General features: G+C 43.0%; 1 protein-coding gene across 1 annotated transcript; it reads right to left on the bottom strand.

The window, feature by feature from the left end:
- Positions 1-100: 100 nt before the first annotated feature.
- Positions 101-4,784, bottom strand: SMIM22 (small integral membrane protein 22). Its single transcript, XM_089540964.1, has 4 exons — positions 4,619-4,784; positions 2,590-2,744; positions 1,616-1,704; positions 101-859 (listed from the first exon to the last, which is right to left on the bottom strand). Exons 2-4 carry the CDS (start codon positions 2,723-2,725, stop codon positions 812-814), a joined length of 273 nt encoding a protein of 90 aa, XP_089397090.1. The 5' UTR covers positions 2,726-2,744; positions 4,619-4,784; the 3' UTR covers positions 101-811.
- Between the last annotated feature and the right edge of the window lie 11,389 nt (positions 4,785-16,173).

Below are 16,173 nucleotides of genomic sequence, written 5' to 3'. Positions count from 1 at the left end.
CCACACCCCGCCTTTGTGTCTATGAAATATTCAAAGGATCTTGCTGCTTTCCCATAACAGCAGTTTATTCAACATAAACGTCAAGTAATTACCTTGAGAAACAAAAAATTCACAACTATTATGATCCAGACAACATTTTTACAGCAAATGAAGAAGAAAATTCACGGCCCCTTAAAATGAAGAACATGAATTTGTGGTGCTATAAGCTTTCATAGTCAAGATTGCCCTTTTTCAATTGTGTGGAAGTTGGCGGAAAAATTCATGGTTACAGAAAGGGGGGAAAAGAGCAGTGGGGCCAAAAGGCAAGAACAGATCTATTCCACTTCCAGGCAGAACCAAGGGAAGATTGGTGATCCATTCCCAACAGCATTTGTTGAGCTGTATAATTTCCCTGCTGTAGTCTCACAGCAGTGAATAAGAATATCAGAGAAGCTGACACTGACCTCTCTATTCTTAAAGAAACAAAAATGTACATTGCCAAGTGGTAGAGGAGAAGTAAGGTAATGAGCGAGATGAGGGGTCTGCCGCCTTTTTAGCTTGTACAGTTATTGTAACAGCAGTGATCCGAAGCATCTGATAAAAGGCTCATGGGTGAATGTGTCTGACTCTTGACTGTTTCCTCTGGGTTTATAGTCCAGAGGAAGAGGTTAGGAATGATCACAGTCTGAACACCAAAGTCAGTGGAGGCTCACCTGTCCAATGTTCCCTCTTTGGTGAGATCCGATTTACAATCAGTCAAAATGCAGAAGAGAAAAATCAATAGAGCAGAGGCACTTGATCGTGTTTGCATAGGTAACTTGTCACAGCAAGACTAGGGCTCCATGCCCTTGTTATCGATGCCGACTTTTCTTCTGGGAACCTGTGTACACAAACAATTACTTAAGAGCTTCAGGGAGAGTACATATCTATTAAGCAAACTGCTGAGGCAGGGATGGACTACAACTCCCATTAGCTCTGGACAGACAAGCTAGAGTCCAGCAACATCTAGAGTGTGACAGGTTCATATGTTTGTGCTGGAGAAATGTTATTTCTGTCCATGAGATCCAGCAGTTCCTTTTGATCTGCTCTTAACTAAAGAATCCTATGCTGGCTTACCTAGAGCCTCGTGTTCAACATTTCAGTATGTCATGACACTTCTTTTTAATGTGGAGTCGAAGGCTTTCATGGCCGGCATCCATAGTTTTTTGGGTTTTTCGTGCGATGTGGCCATGTTCTAGAAGAGTTTATTCCTGACGTTTCGCCAGCATCTGTGGCTGGCATCTTCAGAGAATGCTGGCATGGAAGAGTGGGGTATTCTCTGCATATGGCAGCGAAACGTCAGGAATAAACTCTTCTAGAACATGGCCACATCGCCTGAAAAACCCACAAAAGCTCTAGTTATTTTCTTAAGTTGGATGAGCTATTTCGCCTCAAACAGAAAGGGCTGCCGTAGCACCATTCTGCACACGGCTGGATGACGCACATCTTTCTGAAAAACTCAATTGCAAGAATACGCAATGTGGTTTACCCATTGTTTGTATTAAATGCTGTTTCCAATGCTAAACTGGAGGAGCCTGAACCCAGATCTTCAACCTACAAGGCGATCAGTTATACCAATACACCAGAAGGTTTTTACCTTGTTGTACTTTGATCGAGGAGAGTCGCAGTCGCAGCAGCAGCAAAAGCAGCGGATAAGAACCAGAAGGGCCATCAGGAGAACCATGCCTGGCAAAGAGAATCAAACAGATGCATCAGTTCTTGAGTATGTTACCTACTGGAACTTGGGCAGATCCTACTAGAAAGAATAATTCTTTGTCTTTGGTTTTTGGAGTACTATTCAAAAGTGAGAGAAGAAAAATAATTAAACATCTTAAGTGTTATTCAAAGAAGGCCTATATGGACTTCCCAGGTGTTTACCCATCCAGCCACTGACTAAATTTAGAACCTGTTTGGTTTCAGAAAACAATTGCATTTCTTCCTCCACATTTGCTGGGGTTGGGGACAGAAGACCCCTGTAAAAGTGGGGGAAATGCAAAGGAATAAACATTATTATTAAGTTTTATTTATACAGAGCTGTAAATTTAGACAGCGCTGTACTAACCTGAGATAACACCTCTCTAGGAATATCTAGGTCCTCCGGCAGAACTCTGTGGTCAACATTTACCAGAATTTGACCATAGAAGCATGTTGGAGGGCCTACAAATGCCTAGAGAAGTGTTTTCTCTAGGAATCTTTAGGTCCTCCAGTGCAACTTTATGGTCAACTTCCAGCAGAATTTCTTTGGAGGATCTAGAGATTCCTGGAAGGAGAGCATATCAATAAAACCCGCAAAACTCAAAGCTGCAAATGGGAGACGAGTGCATTTAGTTTCTTCCTTCATTGCTTCATTTAATTCTTTAGTTTCCTGGTGTCAGGCTTATGTTTTTGTTTTTCAATTCATGATGGAATGGGGTCCTTTGCATTTTCTGGCCCAGAATATCTGGAGTCCACGTTCATCTATTGAAACGGACAAAAGCATGTATGAATATAGAGATCAGCATCCTTAGCTGCCGATGGCACAGAAACAAGGACTCTTCTAAGAGCCAACCTTGTTCCTGGACCCTAACTTACCAATGAAGGTAAAGAAAATGGCAAATGCCACAATGTCCCAAGTGGACTGAAACATCTCCTTGCTTGCCAGTCGACTCAGGACATCATTGACCTGGTCACTTAGCTCTTGGCCAAAATCTTTGCTTGGAGTAGCCATTTTCCTTGAGCTCTTGTATCTGCAAAGAGAGGAAAGGGAAGATAAATACATTGTGAAACTGGAGTTAACAAAAGGGCCAATGATCTGCGCCGTACAATTTTGTCAACCCTCAAAACTGAATGAGTTTATATCCCGCCTCTCCAATTGGATCGTGGCGGCTTACAACATTAAGACAACGTTAAAATACCAAACGATGATTAATATAATAATGACATTTTATTATTTATTATTACAGCCAGCCATAGCTGCTTCTGCAATACTCTATTCTATACCTCCTTCCCAGTCTTCAAGCTCTCCCACCTTTAAGACTCAACAATTTATTTTAGCATTGCCTTTCATGGATTAAACCTCACTTAAGCGCAACAAGGTTACCACTACACTGTAGAAATAATGCCGTGTGACACCACTTTAATTGCCATGGATCCATCCTACAGAATCCTGGGATTTGTAGGTTTGCGAGGCACCCGCACTCTTTGGTAGAGAAGGCTAAAGACCTTGTAAAATCCTAGGATTCCATAGGATGGAGCTATACTACTTAAAGTGGTGTCAAACTGCATTATTTCTACTATGTAGATGCATCCAAGAGAGTGGAATATGCAAGACATAGGCATAAATGCATTAACATGGGGGCAAGTGGGATGGCATCAGAATGAAATGCATATAGAAAGGACTGGTTGTCACAATATCCCTATCTTGGGAGAAAGGCGGGATATAAGAAAATAATAATAATAATAATAATAATCAGAAAGGGTCCAAGTAGACCACAAGTTGAACATGAGTTAACAGTGCGATGCGGCAGCTAACAAGGCCAATGCAATTTTAGGCTGCATCAATAGAAGTATAGTGTCTAGATCAAGGGAAGTCATAGTGCCACCATATTCTGCTCTGGTCAGGCCCCACCTGGAATACTGTGTCCAGTTCTGGGCACCACGATTCAAAAAGGACATTGAGAAACTGGAGCCATGTGTCCAAAGGAGGACCACCAAAATGGTGAAGGGTCTGGAAACCATGAAGCCCTATGAGGAACGCCTTAGGGAGCTGGGGATGTTTAGCCTGGAGAAGAGAAGGTTAAGGGGTGATATGACAGCCCTGTTTAAATACTTGGATGTCATATTGAGGAGGGAGCAAGCTTGTTTTCTGCTGCTCCAGAGACTAGGACCCGGAGCAATGGATGCAAGCTCCAGGAAAAGAGATTCCAGCTCAACATTAGGAGGAACTTCCTGACAGTAAGGGCTGTTCAACAGTGGGACACACTCCTTTGGAGAGCAGTGGAGTATCCTTCCCTGAAGGTCTTTAAAGAGAGGCTGGATGGCCATCTGTCAAGTATGCTTTGATTAAGAGTTCCTGCATGGCAGAATGGGGTTGGACTGGATGACCCTTGGGGTCTCTTCCAACTCCGTGATTCTATGATCCTTGCACCTGCCAACTAATACAGATGTGTCTTAGGCTTCTAAGCTGTTACAAAGTGAAGGCAATGTATATTCTGCTTTCAGCAAAGTTTGTTCTTTTGGAGACAGACTCATTTCCCAGAGGATATTATTTTGCGATATGCACACAGCTATGCCCAAAACCAACATTTTAGTATTATACTAAAAGGCTGGGGCTCAAGCTGTTGTCACAGCCCTTGTGCCCAACTGACTGCCTGTCTGTGTTTCCTTTCTCTGAAGATGCCAGCCACAGATGCTGGCAAAGCATCAAGAATAAACTCTTCTCTAGAACATGGCCATAGAGCCCGAAAGACCAAAAGAACTAATGAGGAAGTTGCTTTCTCCAAGGGACAGAGGCAGAATTCAAAGAAGCAGCTGCTACTTGGATAAATAACAAGAAAAACCAATTTTTAAAAAGAGGAATTTACAAACCTTCCCAAGGTGGGTTTCTTTGTAGAGACCTTACCTGGCAGCACTTTCTCCTATTGTTTTCCTTTTGGATCTTGCTACTGGACTCACTTTCTCCTTCCTTGTTCCTCTTCCTGCCAAGTGTCCAAGAAGGCTGACTTATAAACCACCTGGGCTCCAGCAAAAAGCCAGGCCCGCCCTCCTTGCCTCTCTCTGCAAGGAAAGCAAGGTGGAAACGCAACACAAAAAGGCCACCTGGGATTCCTGCTTCTCTATCAAAGAGGTGGGATTTTAAAGGGGAAGATCCAAACTCGGCGGCGGAGTTTAGCACCAGAAGAAGATGAAGATTAAGGGCAGCTAGGAAAGAACTGGGAAAGATCCCAAATTGCAAAGATATACAACTCGGTTACTCGGCACAAAAGTTAGAATCATATAAGCCATTGTGAAGTCGAAGGCTTTCATGGCTGGCATCCATAGTTTTTTGTGGGTTTTTCGGGTGACGTGGCCAAGTATAATTAAAAAAAAAGAATATATAACATTAGTATCGTTTCAATCCTTCACAAAATCCTTTTCTTCTTAGGTAAACTTGCATACAAATATTCTCCCATTCCGACTTTCTTCTTATTTGTCGCAAACCTTTTCTATCCCCAGTTCTTGTCTTCATTACCCTTCATTATTTTCTTGCTCGTCTTATTAATTACATGACATTAGTACGTTCCACACCTACTATGTATCCTTCCAACAATATTAAGCAGATTTATGAGGACGCATATGTAATCTATATAGATTTCTCATATGTAAATACATACGAAGGAAGATTACCTTCCTATTATAAAACAATGGAAAGAGGAATGATCAAATCTTATATACAAATGTCAATTGTCCAGCAGATGGCAACATTAAACCTTTTATTTGCCATGCATAGACTAGCGTCTGTTCCCCATTTACATTTCAAACCTTTAATGCTTTCTGTCTATTGCAAACACTAGCTGGAAATGACATCTTTCCGATTCCATAAGGCATGACTATTCTCAGCATGGAAACGACCACGTTATACGTGTCTGCCATATATATATTTGCGTGTGTATGTATAGTATGTATGAATAGAAATCAGAAAAATGAACGAGCTGCACTGATTCAGCATCCCAAACATGACTTAATATGCAAGGACTGAAAGATCTTTAGGTCTGGTTGGATGGATCTCAGGTCCCCCCCCCCACTTTCATATATCATTGAAGGAATCCTAAGTCCTTCGCATGCAAAGAAATGTGCAAAGTTTGACATTATCGAAAGCCAAACGGAAATGGAGTTTTAAAAGCAGCTGGGAAAGTGGGACTTTCATTGCCAAACTGGGACGGTTGGAGGGAACGCCTTTGTCAGAGGCTTTGTTGAAAGTGGTCTCTGCATTGGAAAACTAAAGCTCCCAGTAAAGCTAGGTGAAGATGATCTGGCAAAACTGGATGTCCCTGTAGTAGAGCCGACGCAGGAGTTATCAGTGAGAATCAGAAATATACTAACTGATCAAGCAATAAGAATTATTAGCAATTGTCATTGAGGAATAATAAAGGCTGCCTGAACTCTATCCTAAGCATGCTTACTTGGGATTTGTAGTTTTGTGATGCACCAGCGCTCTTTGGTAGAGAAGGCTAAAGTCGATGTAAAACTACCAATTCCACAATTCCATACAATGGAGTTGCAGCACTTAAAGTGGTGTCAAACTGCATTATTTCTACAGTGCAGAGGCATCCCTAGTGTAGTTCTGTAAGGCAACGGTTCTCAACCATTGGCATTTCAAATGTTTTGGACTTCAGGATCCATGACCATTGGCCATGCTAGCTGGGGCTTCTGGGATTGGAAGCCCAAAACAACTGGAAGGTTAATGTTTCAGGTGCATTGCTGTAGTGTGGTGTGATGCTTTGCGCATCAGACTGTGATGCTGGGGGCCAGGGTTTGAATCCCAGCTGAGCCATGGAAACCGCTGGGTGATCTTGGACAAGTCACACTTTCTCAACCTCAGAGGATGGCAAAGGCAACTCTCCTCGGAAGAAACTTGCCAAGAAGAGCCCATGATAGGGTCACCATAAGTCGGAAATGACTCGACGGCACACAGCAACAACAGCAACAAAGGGGTCCATGAGATTTCCCTCGTACCCATAAACGTCCTAGTTCTAACATGGCATCCCATCCAAGCACATGGGCATACACCAAGAATCTCTAAGCAAGAGTCCCCAGAAACATTCCCTCTGCATATGTGTCTTTGAGAGGAGATTTATGGCAGTAAATAAGTCATAACAGCCTCAAAGGAAAGCGATAGAGGGGCTGCTTCCCAGAAAACAAAGCTTGTCCGCCCCAGTCAGCATTGAATCGGATCTCAGAGCAACCAATGGCTGTGCCCTCAAGAGCCCCCAATGCTTTCAATCTCCTCGGAGATTTCATTTACCAGCGCACCACCCAAGGCCTTGTGGCTACGCTCATTTGATGTGACAATGGACAAAGCAATGCGACAAGTTGTTTATGGTTTGTTGTCTTCCCCTTTGCACACCAGCAGATTCAGACTAGATCCGTGCCTTCCAAGATTTCTTGGAAATGTGTGCCCAAGCAACATCGGAGTGTGGTTAACATGGCAAAAGTTAGCAATGAAGAAGGAGACACAAGCTAGGGGATGCTGCCGCAGTTTGCTTTAGCCTCAGCCTACTGGGAAAGGCCAGATTCTGCTCCCTCTTCTCTTGCACTTCAAACTCAGTTTGCAGCGAAGTACAATAACACCCCAAACAGTGAAACCTTTATTGGGCCAGCCAAGATGTTCATATACATGTTGCAAGCTTTCCAAGCTCAGCTGGCTTCTTTTTTTGACACCTTTTGCCTGATGAAGAAGCCAGCTGAGCTTCGAAAGCTTGCAGCGTGTATCTTAGCATTTCGGTTGACCATCAAGGCATCACCGTTTGGTGGATTTGGGGTGTTATTGTACTTCGTTGCAAAGTGAGTTCAAAGTGCAAAAGTACAGGAGAAAGGAAGAAAAAAGTGACGATTCCCTGGGCTTTAAGACTCTCATAGCACCCAAATGGCCAGGAAGAGGAGCATAGGGCCACCTACATGAATCCCCTTCCATGCCACCTGAACTGAGGACAACAACCACAACACCTTGACAAAAAGGAGACTTATGCAAGAGTGTGGAAGTCTTTTCCCAGCCATACATAGCAAACGTGGCGATGAACATGGGACCTCCAGCATGCAAAGCAGGTGCTCTACTATGGCCTGACAGCCCTTCCCCTAAAAATTAAGGTTCTAGTTGTCATGTTTCTGAAGAAAAGGCTGTTCTAAATAGCTAGCTGCCTTTCGCCAAACGTTTCAAGGCTACAGTCTTTCTAGCAAATTAAGTAATTTGCTTTTGGGGAGAGAGATGGGGGGAGGCAGAACGAAATCAGACACCCTTGAGACGTTCTTGGTTTTCATATTATCGCCAGGCGATGGAAGGACGATATTTCTAACTTACTGCTTTCCCATGAAACGTTTTGCGCCAATGGCTCTCGGCAGGGAGGCGCAAGGATTGGGCATTTATTTTTGCGGGCACGGGGCTGATTGAAATGATGGTTAAGGAGATGGTGGGGTGAATGCTTGGAAAAGTGATGAATTCACACTGATTGTTCAATAGAGCATTAAGCAGATAAATGGGATGATGTGGTCGAACGGGGACAGCTTAGGCTGGCACGCAAAGAGGCATAGAGAGAGGCATTGCAAGTATGGCTGAAGACTGATGCGAAGATGAATTTGGATGCTGTTCCAGTTCAGGCCGATGCTTTCTTTTCCTGCCTCTTTTCTTTTTCAGGTGCCTTGTCTGGTGGGGAAAAAATAAAGTCATCCCTGGGTGCATTTGGGGGAAAAACTGTGAAGTGGTCTTTAAAAGCATCAGCATGTCCTTATTGACTTATGCTAAGCTACCTGAGCTGGTTGTTTCATTTCACATGTGCATAGTGAATAATATGTTTGCTAAAACCATGTTGAACTGCTCTCTGTTGAACCTATCCCTCTCCTTTTCCCTGTTATTATGGGAGATCCTATTGATTCAGTGGGTCTACTCGACTTGGGACTAACAATAGGATCTACAATACACTGTTATTTTCACTTTCAGAAACTGAATGTGTGGGCTCAGTATACAATGCAAAGGGTCTTATAGCATCTTCGAGACTAACCTAAAGCTCATAGCATTCCCAGGATGTACTCTGTTCCTTTTGGGCCTTTCGTACATATCCCTGCCATGCCCATATTTATATTTAGGTCTTGCAGCTACTACTTGGCATCCTGGATTTTATAGTTCTATCTATGTTTTATGGGTATGTTTCGCCTGACTGCATTATCGCCTGTGGTTGCAGCAATAAAGTTGTTGATGTTTATATCTGTGTTGCCGCTAACAAGGGGAACTGATGGACTGGGTTTTACTGCACTGGTGTTTGAACGACTGGGGTGTAGTGGGAGTTATGGGGTTTTCTTTCATTGTTTATTGTCAGATCTCTTAAAGTTCTTCTACACGTCTTTGGTGCAGTGCATGCAAAAAAAGATGTGGCATGATGTTACCCACCGTGTGGTTGCTTGGGTGGCATCACGCTTGTGTGGGGGCAGAGTCTGGGCAGGTGGCATGCAGCCTCCATACCCTCATTCTGCCCCATGCTGGCTCTTTATGCCAGTCTATACAACCCCTTGCTTTCTTAAAAATGGAAGCTTGGAATCTGGGCCAGATGATGGTCCAAACTGGTAGTAGGGCCTGATTCCCACTACCTTTTAATCCAGATCGCAAATCAGTTTGACCCTGGTTCCCACTTAAACCGAATCACTGAAGTGATTCAGAGAGGGGGGCCTTGCGCGAGACCCATTTAACCTGCATCTTTTTGAGGCTGATGTTTTCAGCGCATTTTTGGATAAATCGATTCTGCTCAAGTGTGAACCAGATGCGGATCGGAATCGATTTAAATTTGCCCTTCGGCCGGCTGGAGCAGGTCCATTTTGAATCGATCCGTGCATGAATGTGAACCACAAGTGGATTATTTTAGAGGGGGGAAAGGCGACCGGGGTAAATGTAGTGGGAACCACGCTCTGCTGTCAAATCGATCCATCGATTCAGATCGCACACTGATTTATCTGTAAGTGGAGTATGGCAACTTTAGCCACACGTAGCCCTGTCCTGTGCTCAGATAAATTTTACTTTGGAGCAGCTCATTTGTGGCAAACAGTCCTCGTCAAACTCTTTCCATAATGATGGAGCTCTTTTAAGCCCTTCTGAGGTCCCTGCAAACATTTGGAAGGCTGATCAGGTTGTGTTTTTCCTCCCTGCGGCACGGAGGTCAAGAATGCCTTGACTTTCAGTCCCTTGACTGAACCAGCTGCTCTGTCTTCTGGCTTTATTATGCTCTCACTGCGAGACATTAATGCTTTTTAACAAGTGCTTACTGCATTTGGATCAACCTGGGGCTTTATGGGGCAAAAACACCCCAGAAGCTGAGCATTATGTCGCCAACTGGCCCCAGATTAGGATGCCTGCTGAGTTTACAGAGGCCACTTGGAAGAAAGTTGCAAGAGTCTGCAGTAGGGATGGATGTGGGCTATTTGAAGAGAGGCCAAAATCCAGGAAAGTAAACACAAATTGCAAAAAGCGAATGCACTGCTACTAGTTCCCTGCTGAGCCTTGGCTAATGAACTTGGGAGATGGAGCCTAAAATGAAGAAAACAACTTAGCTTCATTGGGAACTACAAAGCCATTAGATAACTGTGGGTAGTCACAATTTCTCAGCCCATCCGAGAACCACATAGGGCTGTTGTGAGGATGCATGGAGATACTACCTAGGAGTAGCGTCAAGTGCTTCCTTCAGGGTGCCTCCTTCTGCACAACCTCCTCCTGAACAAATCTTGCCAGGAAAACCCAGTGATAGGTTCACATTAGGCTTGCCATAAATGGGGAAACAACTTGAAGGCACACAACAACCATAACAACAAGGTTGTGTCTCCTTTATCTAGAATTCTGAAATCCAGAATGTTCCAAAAACTGGAACTTTTTTTCATGGGTGGCAGAGATAGTGACACTTTTGCTTTCTGATGCTTCACTGTACACAACCTTTGCTTTATGTAGAAAAATGATTTTAAACAGTGTATAAAATTGCCTTCAGGCTATGTGTATAAAACGTCTGTGAAACATAAATGAATTTCATGTTTAGAGATATCGCACAATATCTAATTATGTGCAAAATGCTCATGTACAATACCTGTATATGCAAAGACAGGTATTCCAAACAACAACAACAACAACAACAACAACAATAATAAACCCAGACTCCAAAACACTTCTGGTCCCGAGAATTTTGCATAACGGAGACTCAACCTGTATTACAGATGTGATATTCTTCACCGCTAACATGAATGTGAGATTGGATATTATTATTATTATTATTATTATTATTATTATTATTATTATTATTATTGAAAGACAAGAACTAATATGCTCTTTTGTTGGAGACACAAGTGTGAAAAGAACGCTTTTCTAATGAGCTTCCAAATGGCCATAATTAGGCCAACAGTTGTTTGCTGATATTATGATATTATGCGCTGAGTTTCTTCCTTGGACAGGCAAACAAGAAAAATAATGGACAGCCATTGACAAGGTTTTTGTCATCCGTCACCCAGCAACCTAAAAAACTGGAAGCTTCAGACCATTCGGATGGCCGAAAATACTCTTGGCCGCACATGATCTATTTCCTTGAGCACCAGCACATGATCCATTTCCACCTGAGACATGGCACTAGCAAAGAAATATAGGGCTAAGAACAAAGCAATAAAAGTAAAAGATGTGTCTGTACTCCTAGGTGGTACATGTCTTCACAACTGCCTCTCGATATGGGCGACAGATACTATGTTGTTGTTGTTATGCGCCTTTCAGTTGTTAAATTCAGGTTAAAAACATAAGAGGTGTTCTTATATGTAGTGATGTAAAGTAGCTCAGAAACTTGATATATATTCTAAGCACTATATTAGGATTGTAAGTATGTTTGTCTTGAATATTTGTTCTGATAGTGCTATTTTAATATTTGAACACCACTTATTATTAGGAGTATGTTTGGTATGAATGACTGTTTTATAGCACAGTTTTAACGTTTTTCATATACCTTGTGTTGCCTAATGGCCTGTTGGCTGTTGTTGTTGTTGTGTGCCTTCAAGTCATTTCTGACATATGGCAACCCTAAAAAATTACTTTTATATGGTAATAAGTCCAAAATAAAGCATTTATTTACCCCATTTCAACCTACAAGGGCTCCCAAGGAGATTTACAATGAGTAAAACCATAGTGGTTTGAGTGTTGGACCACGACTCTAGAGACCAGGGTTCGATTCCTGCTCAGCCATGAAACCCACTGGGTGACTTTAGGCAAGTCACACTCTCTCAGCCTCAGAGGATGGCAATGGCAAACCTCCTCTGAGCAAATCTTGCCAAGAAAACCCTATGTCTTGGGGTCACCATACGTTGGAAATTACCCGAAGGCACACAACGCACAGGTAAAATCTTCAACGCACTAAACACGCCAATACATATGTCCCAAAACCAAATTGGAACAACTCTTTAAAATAGTTTTAAAACTACACATCCTTGTGTATTTTGAAACCATGCCACCATTAACTTTTCCAAGGTCTTCTGAGGACACATCTGAAGTCTGCAAAGAACAGCAGCATCCAGACAAAGAGGAGGAGATGCCAGCAAGTCCCTGGATGGCCATATCTACTCATTGTCACCCAGACATATATTGGAAGTGCCATAATTCCATGCGCTAACAAGGCATTTGCCTTTTAAAATGCCCTGAAATCTATGCCTGGGCAAAGTTAGAAATCAGTCTCTGCCAAGCTCATAAAAAATGAAAGACAAAAACCAAGTCAACAAGGAGAAGGAGATGCAGAGAGAGCAAGAAAGCGAGCTTCTCACGGATCGCAACAAGTTTTATTGATGACTCCTTCAGAAATGTCAGACCTAGACGACAGAATGAATGCAGTTAAAGGCAGATCTGGTTGGGGATGCTCTGATTTAAGAGCCTTCAGTGACAGTTCCCACTTCTCCAAATGAACCTCCTGAAAAAAAGGATCATGATATTTATTGAGTGTCCATATTCTGCTCTGCCGCATAAGTCTACTTCACGCTGTAACTTGCCATAAAGTGATATGAAATATAATGTGTGCCATTGCATGCTGGAGTTGATATAAGGAGCAAAAGTCCATCTTTACATCCAGATTTGTAGCCCCAAAGGAACCTAGGATTGGAAGCAACCCAGCTCATTGTCCCTATAAAACCTCCATAAAAATAAAGTAGGCCCTTGGTATCCGCTGGGGTTTGGTTCCAAGACCTCCGATGGATACCAACATCTGCAGATGCTCCATTTCCATTAATGTCACAGTAAAATTTCATTCCTTATATAAAATGGCAACATCAAGGTTTGCTTTTTGGGAATTTATATTTTTGGGGAATATTTTCAAGCCGTGGATGCTTCAATAAAGCATCCATGGACACCGAGGGCCAACTGTACTCTGCAAAAGTAACATTTTCAAACTTGCAGTGCCAATCCCCCTTCCAACACTGCGAGTCATAACATTATTTCTGGGAATCGCCTGCAAAAAAAGACTTTCGTCACTGGATGTTCACAGCGTGAAAATTTGCCTCGCTTCCACTTTGGCTCAGTAAAACGCAGCCTGGTGAACACAGTCGCTTTGAAAGTGTCCAAGAAGAGATGCTGGCAGCTGGTAAAGGTCAGAGGCAGTGACATTTGAAAACCCTGCTTCATTTCCACTGGCCACCCTCCTAAGACAGGTTCCCCGCCGTGATATTTTCCTCTTCTCCTATGGTTCCTGAAGACCAGTGTGGTAGTGATACATTCTGAAGGGTGAGCTCTCAGCAAGGCAGGTCCCATAAGGCTGTCTGCAAAGAGAGACCGTGGCTGCATCCACACTGCGGAAACAATCTGGTTTGACACCACTTGAACTGCCATGGCTCAATGCTATGAAATTCTGGGAATAGCAGTTTGTTGTGACATCAGAGGTCACTGCATCTGGCCTCTTTTAAATCACCTTATTTTATAGTGCAAGAGATGCCGTTCTGAGCCCTATTCCACTCTGGTGCCACAGCAAACTACTATTCTCAGGTTTCCAGTTCAAGTGGAAATGGCAGTTCGAGTGGTGTCAAACTGGATTGTTTCTGCAGTGTGGATGCAGCCCATGGCAACAAACCGGTTGCAGCATCTCCAGCAGAGGAAGGCGTTTTGTAGAGCTAAGGGGTTCTAGTGGTCCATTCCAGACCACCCCAAAATACTTCACAGATTAAATGGGATCCCTCACATCAGGATATCAGTTCTGGGGATATCGATCCCTATTCCCTTTTGCCAGATATTGCAAGAATTACAGGTAAGGTCATAGGAAAGAGGTCAGGAGCAAGTGTGTGTCTGTGTATATGTGTGCACACATGTGCAGATCACATCTTCTTTAAAAACAAAAAAGTCTCAGGGCTTGGATGCCGGCCCTGTTGGAAACCACTTTGCTGTTGTCCGTTACCTTCGAGTGAACTCTGGCTTACAACAACCTTTTCGTTGGGTCTTCAAACTGTCAATTGTAAATTTTATATGATGAATTTTAAACATAGATTGCTTTCATACGTATGCGTCTTGTTTGTTCTTCAGACTGATGCATGTTGTAACCGAAGTTGGGTTTGAACTGATGCATGCTTGTTGGCCTGTTGTTGTTTCTTGCCTCGATCCATGGGGAGAAGCAGGTAAGAAATAATAATAGTAATAATAATAATAATAATGGCCTTAACAGAATCCTAGAGAAGGAAGAGACCTCAAGGGCCACCCATTACAGCTCTTACTGTAAGGAAGATCTTCCTAATGTTAAGGTGGAATCTCTTTTCCTGTAGCTTCACTGTTCCAGGTCCTAATCTCTGGAGCAGCAGAAAACAAGCTTGCTCCCTCCTCAGTATGATATCCTTTCAGGTATTAAAACGGGGCTGTCATGTCACCCCTGAACCTTCTCTTCTCCAGGCTAAACATACCCAGCTCCTTCTTGGGCATCATTTCTGGACCTTTCATCATTTTGGAATTACTTTTTCAATGAAATGTGCTGCTCTCAGATGTGATGGGGAACATTGTCCCTGAATCGAAATTCACCCATTTACAGATTGCTTCTGTAATATAGAGAAGGCACCGTCCTTTTCTTTGCCTTTTTTGCCTGCAAAATATCTTTGGCTGGCCTCCATTATAAGGCAACATCTTCTACCCATTCACTGTGCCATTCTGTGTTCTTTTAGGCCGCTGTCTCTTGTTCTCCGTTCCTTTCAAGCACAATGTCCTTCTTCCAGTCGGCTAATCATGTTCTATTCATGTTCTCAAAAGGACGACCTTGCCTTTGTCTAAAATGTGAAAATGGTACATGGATCAAGACCTTTGCCTTGAAATGAAAGTGGCCTCACAAAAGAAGCAGGTGAGTTGACGTGAATTTTTTTAGCTGCATCTGTTTTAACTATTGCAAACTACCTTGCATCCCAGAGCGGGGAAAAGATGGCATATCCATAAAGAAAAGGACAAGGAGATGATGATGGTGGTGATGATGATACTGAAAATCAACGAATGCAACCCAACTATAGCTAGAACCTGGACATAATAATCCCTGGTATATCAGGTAAACAACAACGGACAACTAAAACAGCCCCTGAAGGATTTAGTGACTCAAATGGAATGAAGGTGGGAGAGATTGAAAACTGGGTAGGAAGGAGGTATGGAAATGGAATAGAGTATTGCAGAGGAGGCTATGGCTGGCTGTAATATTGAGATGGACACATCCCATGCCAACATTATGCTGCGGGCAAGTTGCCACTTCTATCCACAAATACAATATTTTTAAAAAATGCAATGCATAATGCAATTGAAGCTTAGTCTGCGTTCTCCCCTGCTTCATACAATTGGCTGCCCGTGTCAAGCACAAGCACTGATTTGCATCATCAAGTTGGCGCCCAGCAAAAAGCTATTCCGCGCATAGGTATCTGCATGCATCCCACGCGCCGGAGAAGCCCAAAGCACTCTTGCATGAAAACTATTCCGTCTGCCCTCAAACAGTTGTTTGTCATCTTGAATTCCATCAATAGATCCTCCTCCTCACCGCTGCTTCTTTAAGGTAAATCAGCATTCGGTGTTTAGGATCAGGGAAGGCTGAAGCCTGTTGGGGCCACTGAGATGGAGGGACAGTCACCAGAACAAATTGGAACGGTTACGAAAAACAGCTCCAATGAGATCTAGTTTGGCACGTAGGTGCTCCAAGATCTCTCTGTGTACTGATTCTATAGACTAACACGGCTGTATCTTTGAATTCAACCAGCTCTCTAGTTAATAATATCTATCTCTGGACAAGAGAAGGACCTTCGTCTCCCTTGTTTTATTCTCTCCCACTGCCCTCACTGGCAATTTCAGATTAATTACTTTTCATGCATTCATTTGGACAGCTCTGAGTGGAGAGGCACATTATTAAAATGATTAGAAGCAATCAAATATCACAGGGCTAGATTGATTTTGAGTCATAACCCAAATGGGAAACATCGACATCAGGT

Source organism: Sceloporus occidentalis, unplaced genomic scaffold, assembly GCF_023333645.1.
Source record: "Sceloporus occidentalis isolate IW3139 unplaced genomic scaffold, rSceOcc1.0.p SCAF_10, whole genome shotgun sequence".
Taxonomy (NCBI): Eukaryota; Metazoa; Chordata; class Lepidosauria; order Squamata; family Phrynosomatidae; genus Sceloporus; species Sceloporus occidentalis.
Note: the sequence above shows the minus strand (reverse complement) of the source record. Positions and strands in the feature narration are given on the sequence as shown.

Bases quoted from the DNA above. Each gene is read 5' to 3' on its own strand.
- SMIM22 (XM_089540964.1), bottom strand. From the start codon at position 2,725: ATGGCTACTCCAAGCAAAGATTTTGGCCAAGAGCTAAGTGACCAGGTC. The intron at 1,705-2,589 runs GTAAGTTAGGGT...TCTCTTTGCCAG, and splicing joins CATTTTCTTTACCTTCATTG to GCATGGTTCTCCTGATGGCC. The intron at 860-1,615 runs GTAAAAACCTTC...TTGTGTACACAG, and splicing joins CTCGATCAAAGTACAACAAG to GTTCCCAGAAGAAAAGTCGG.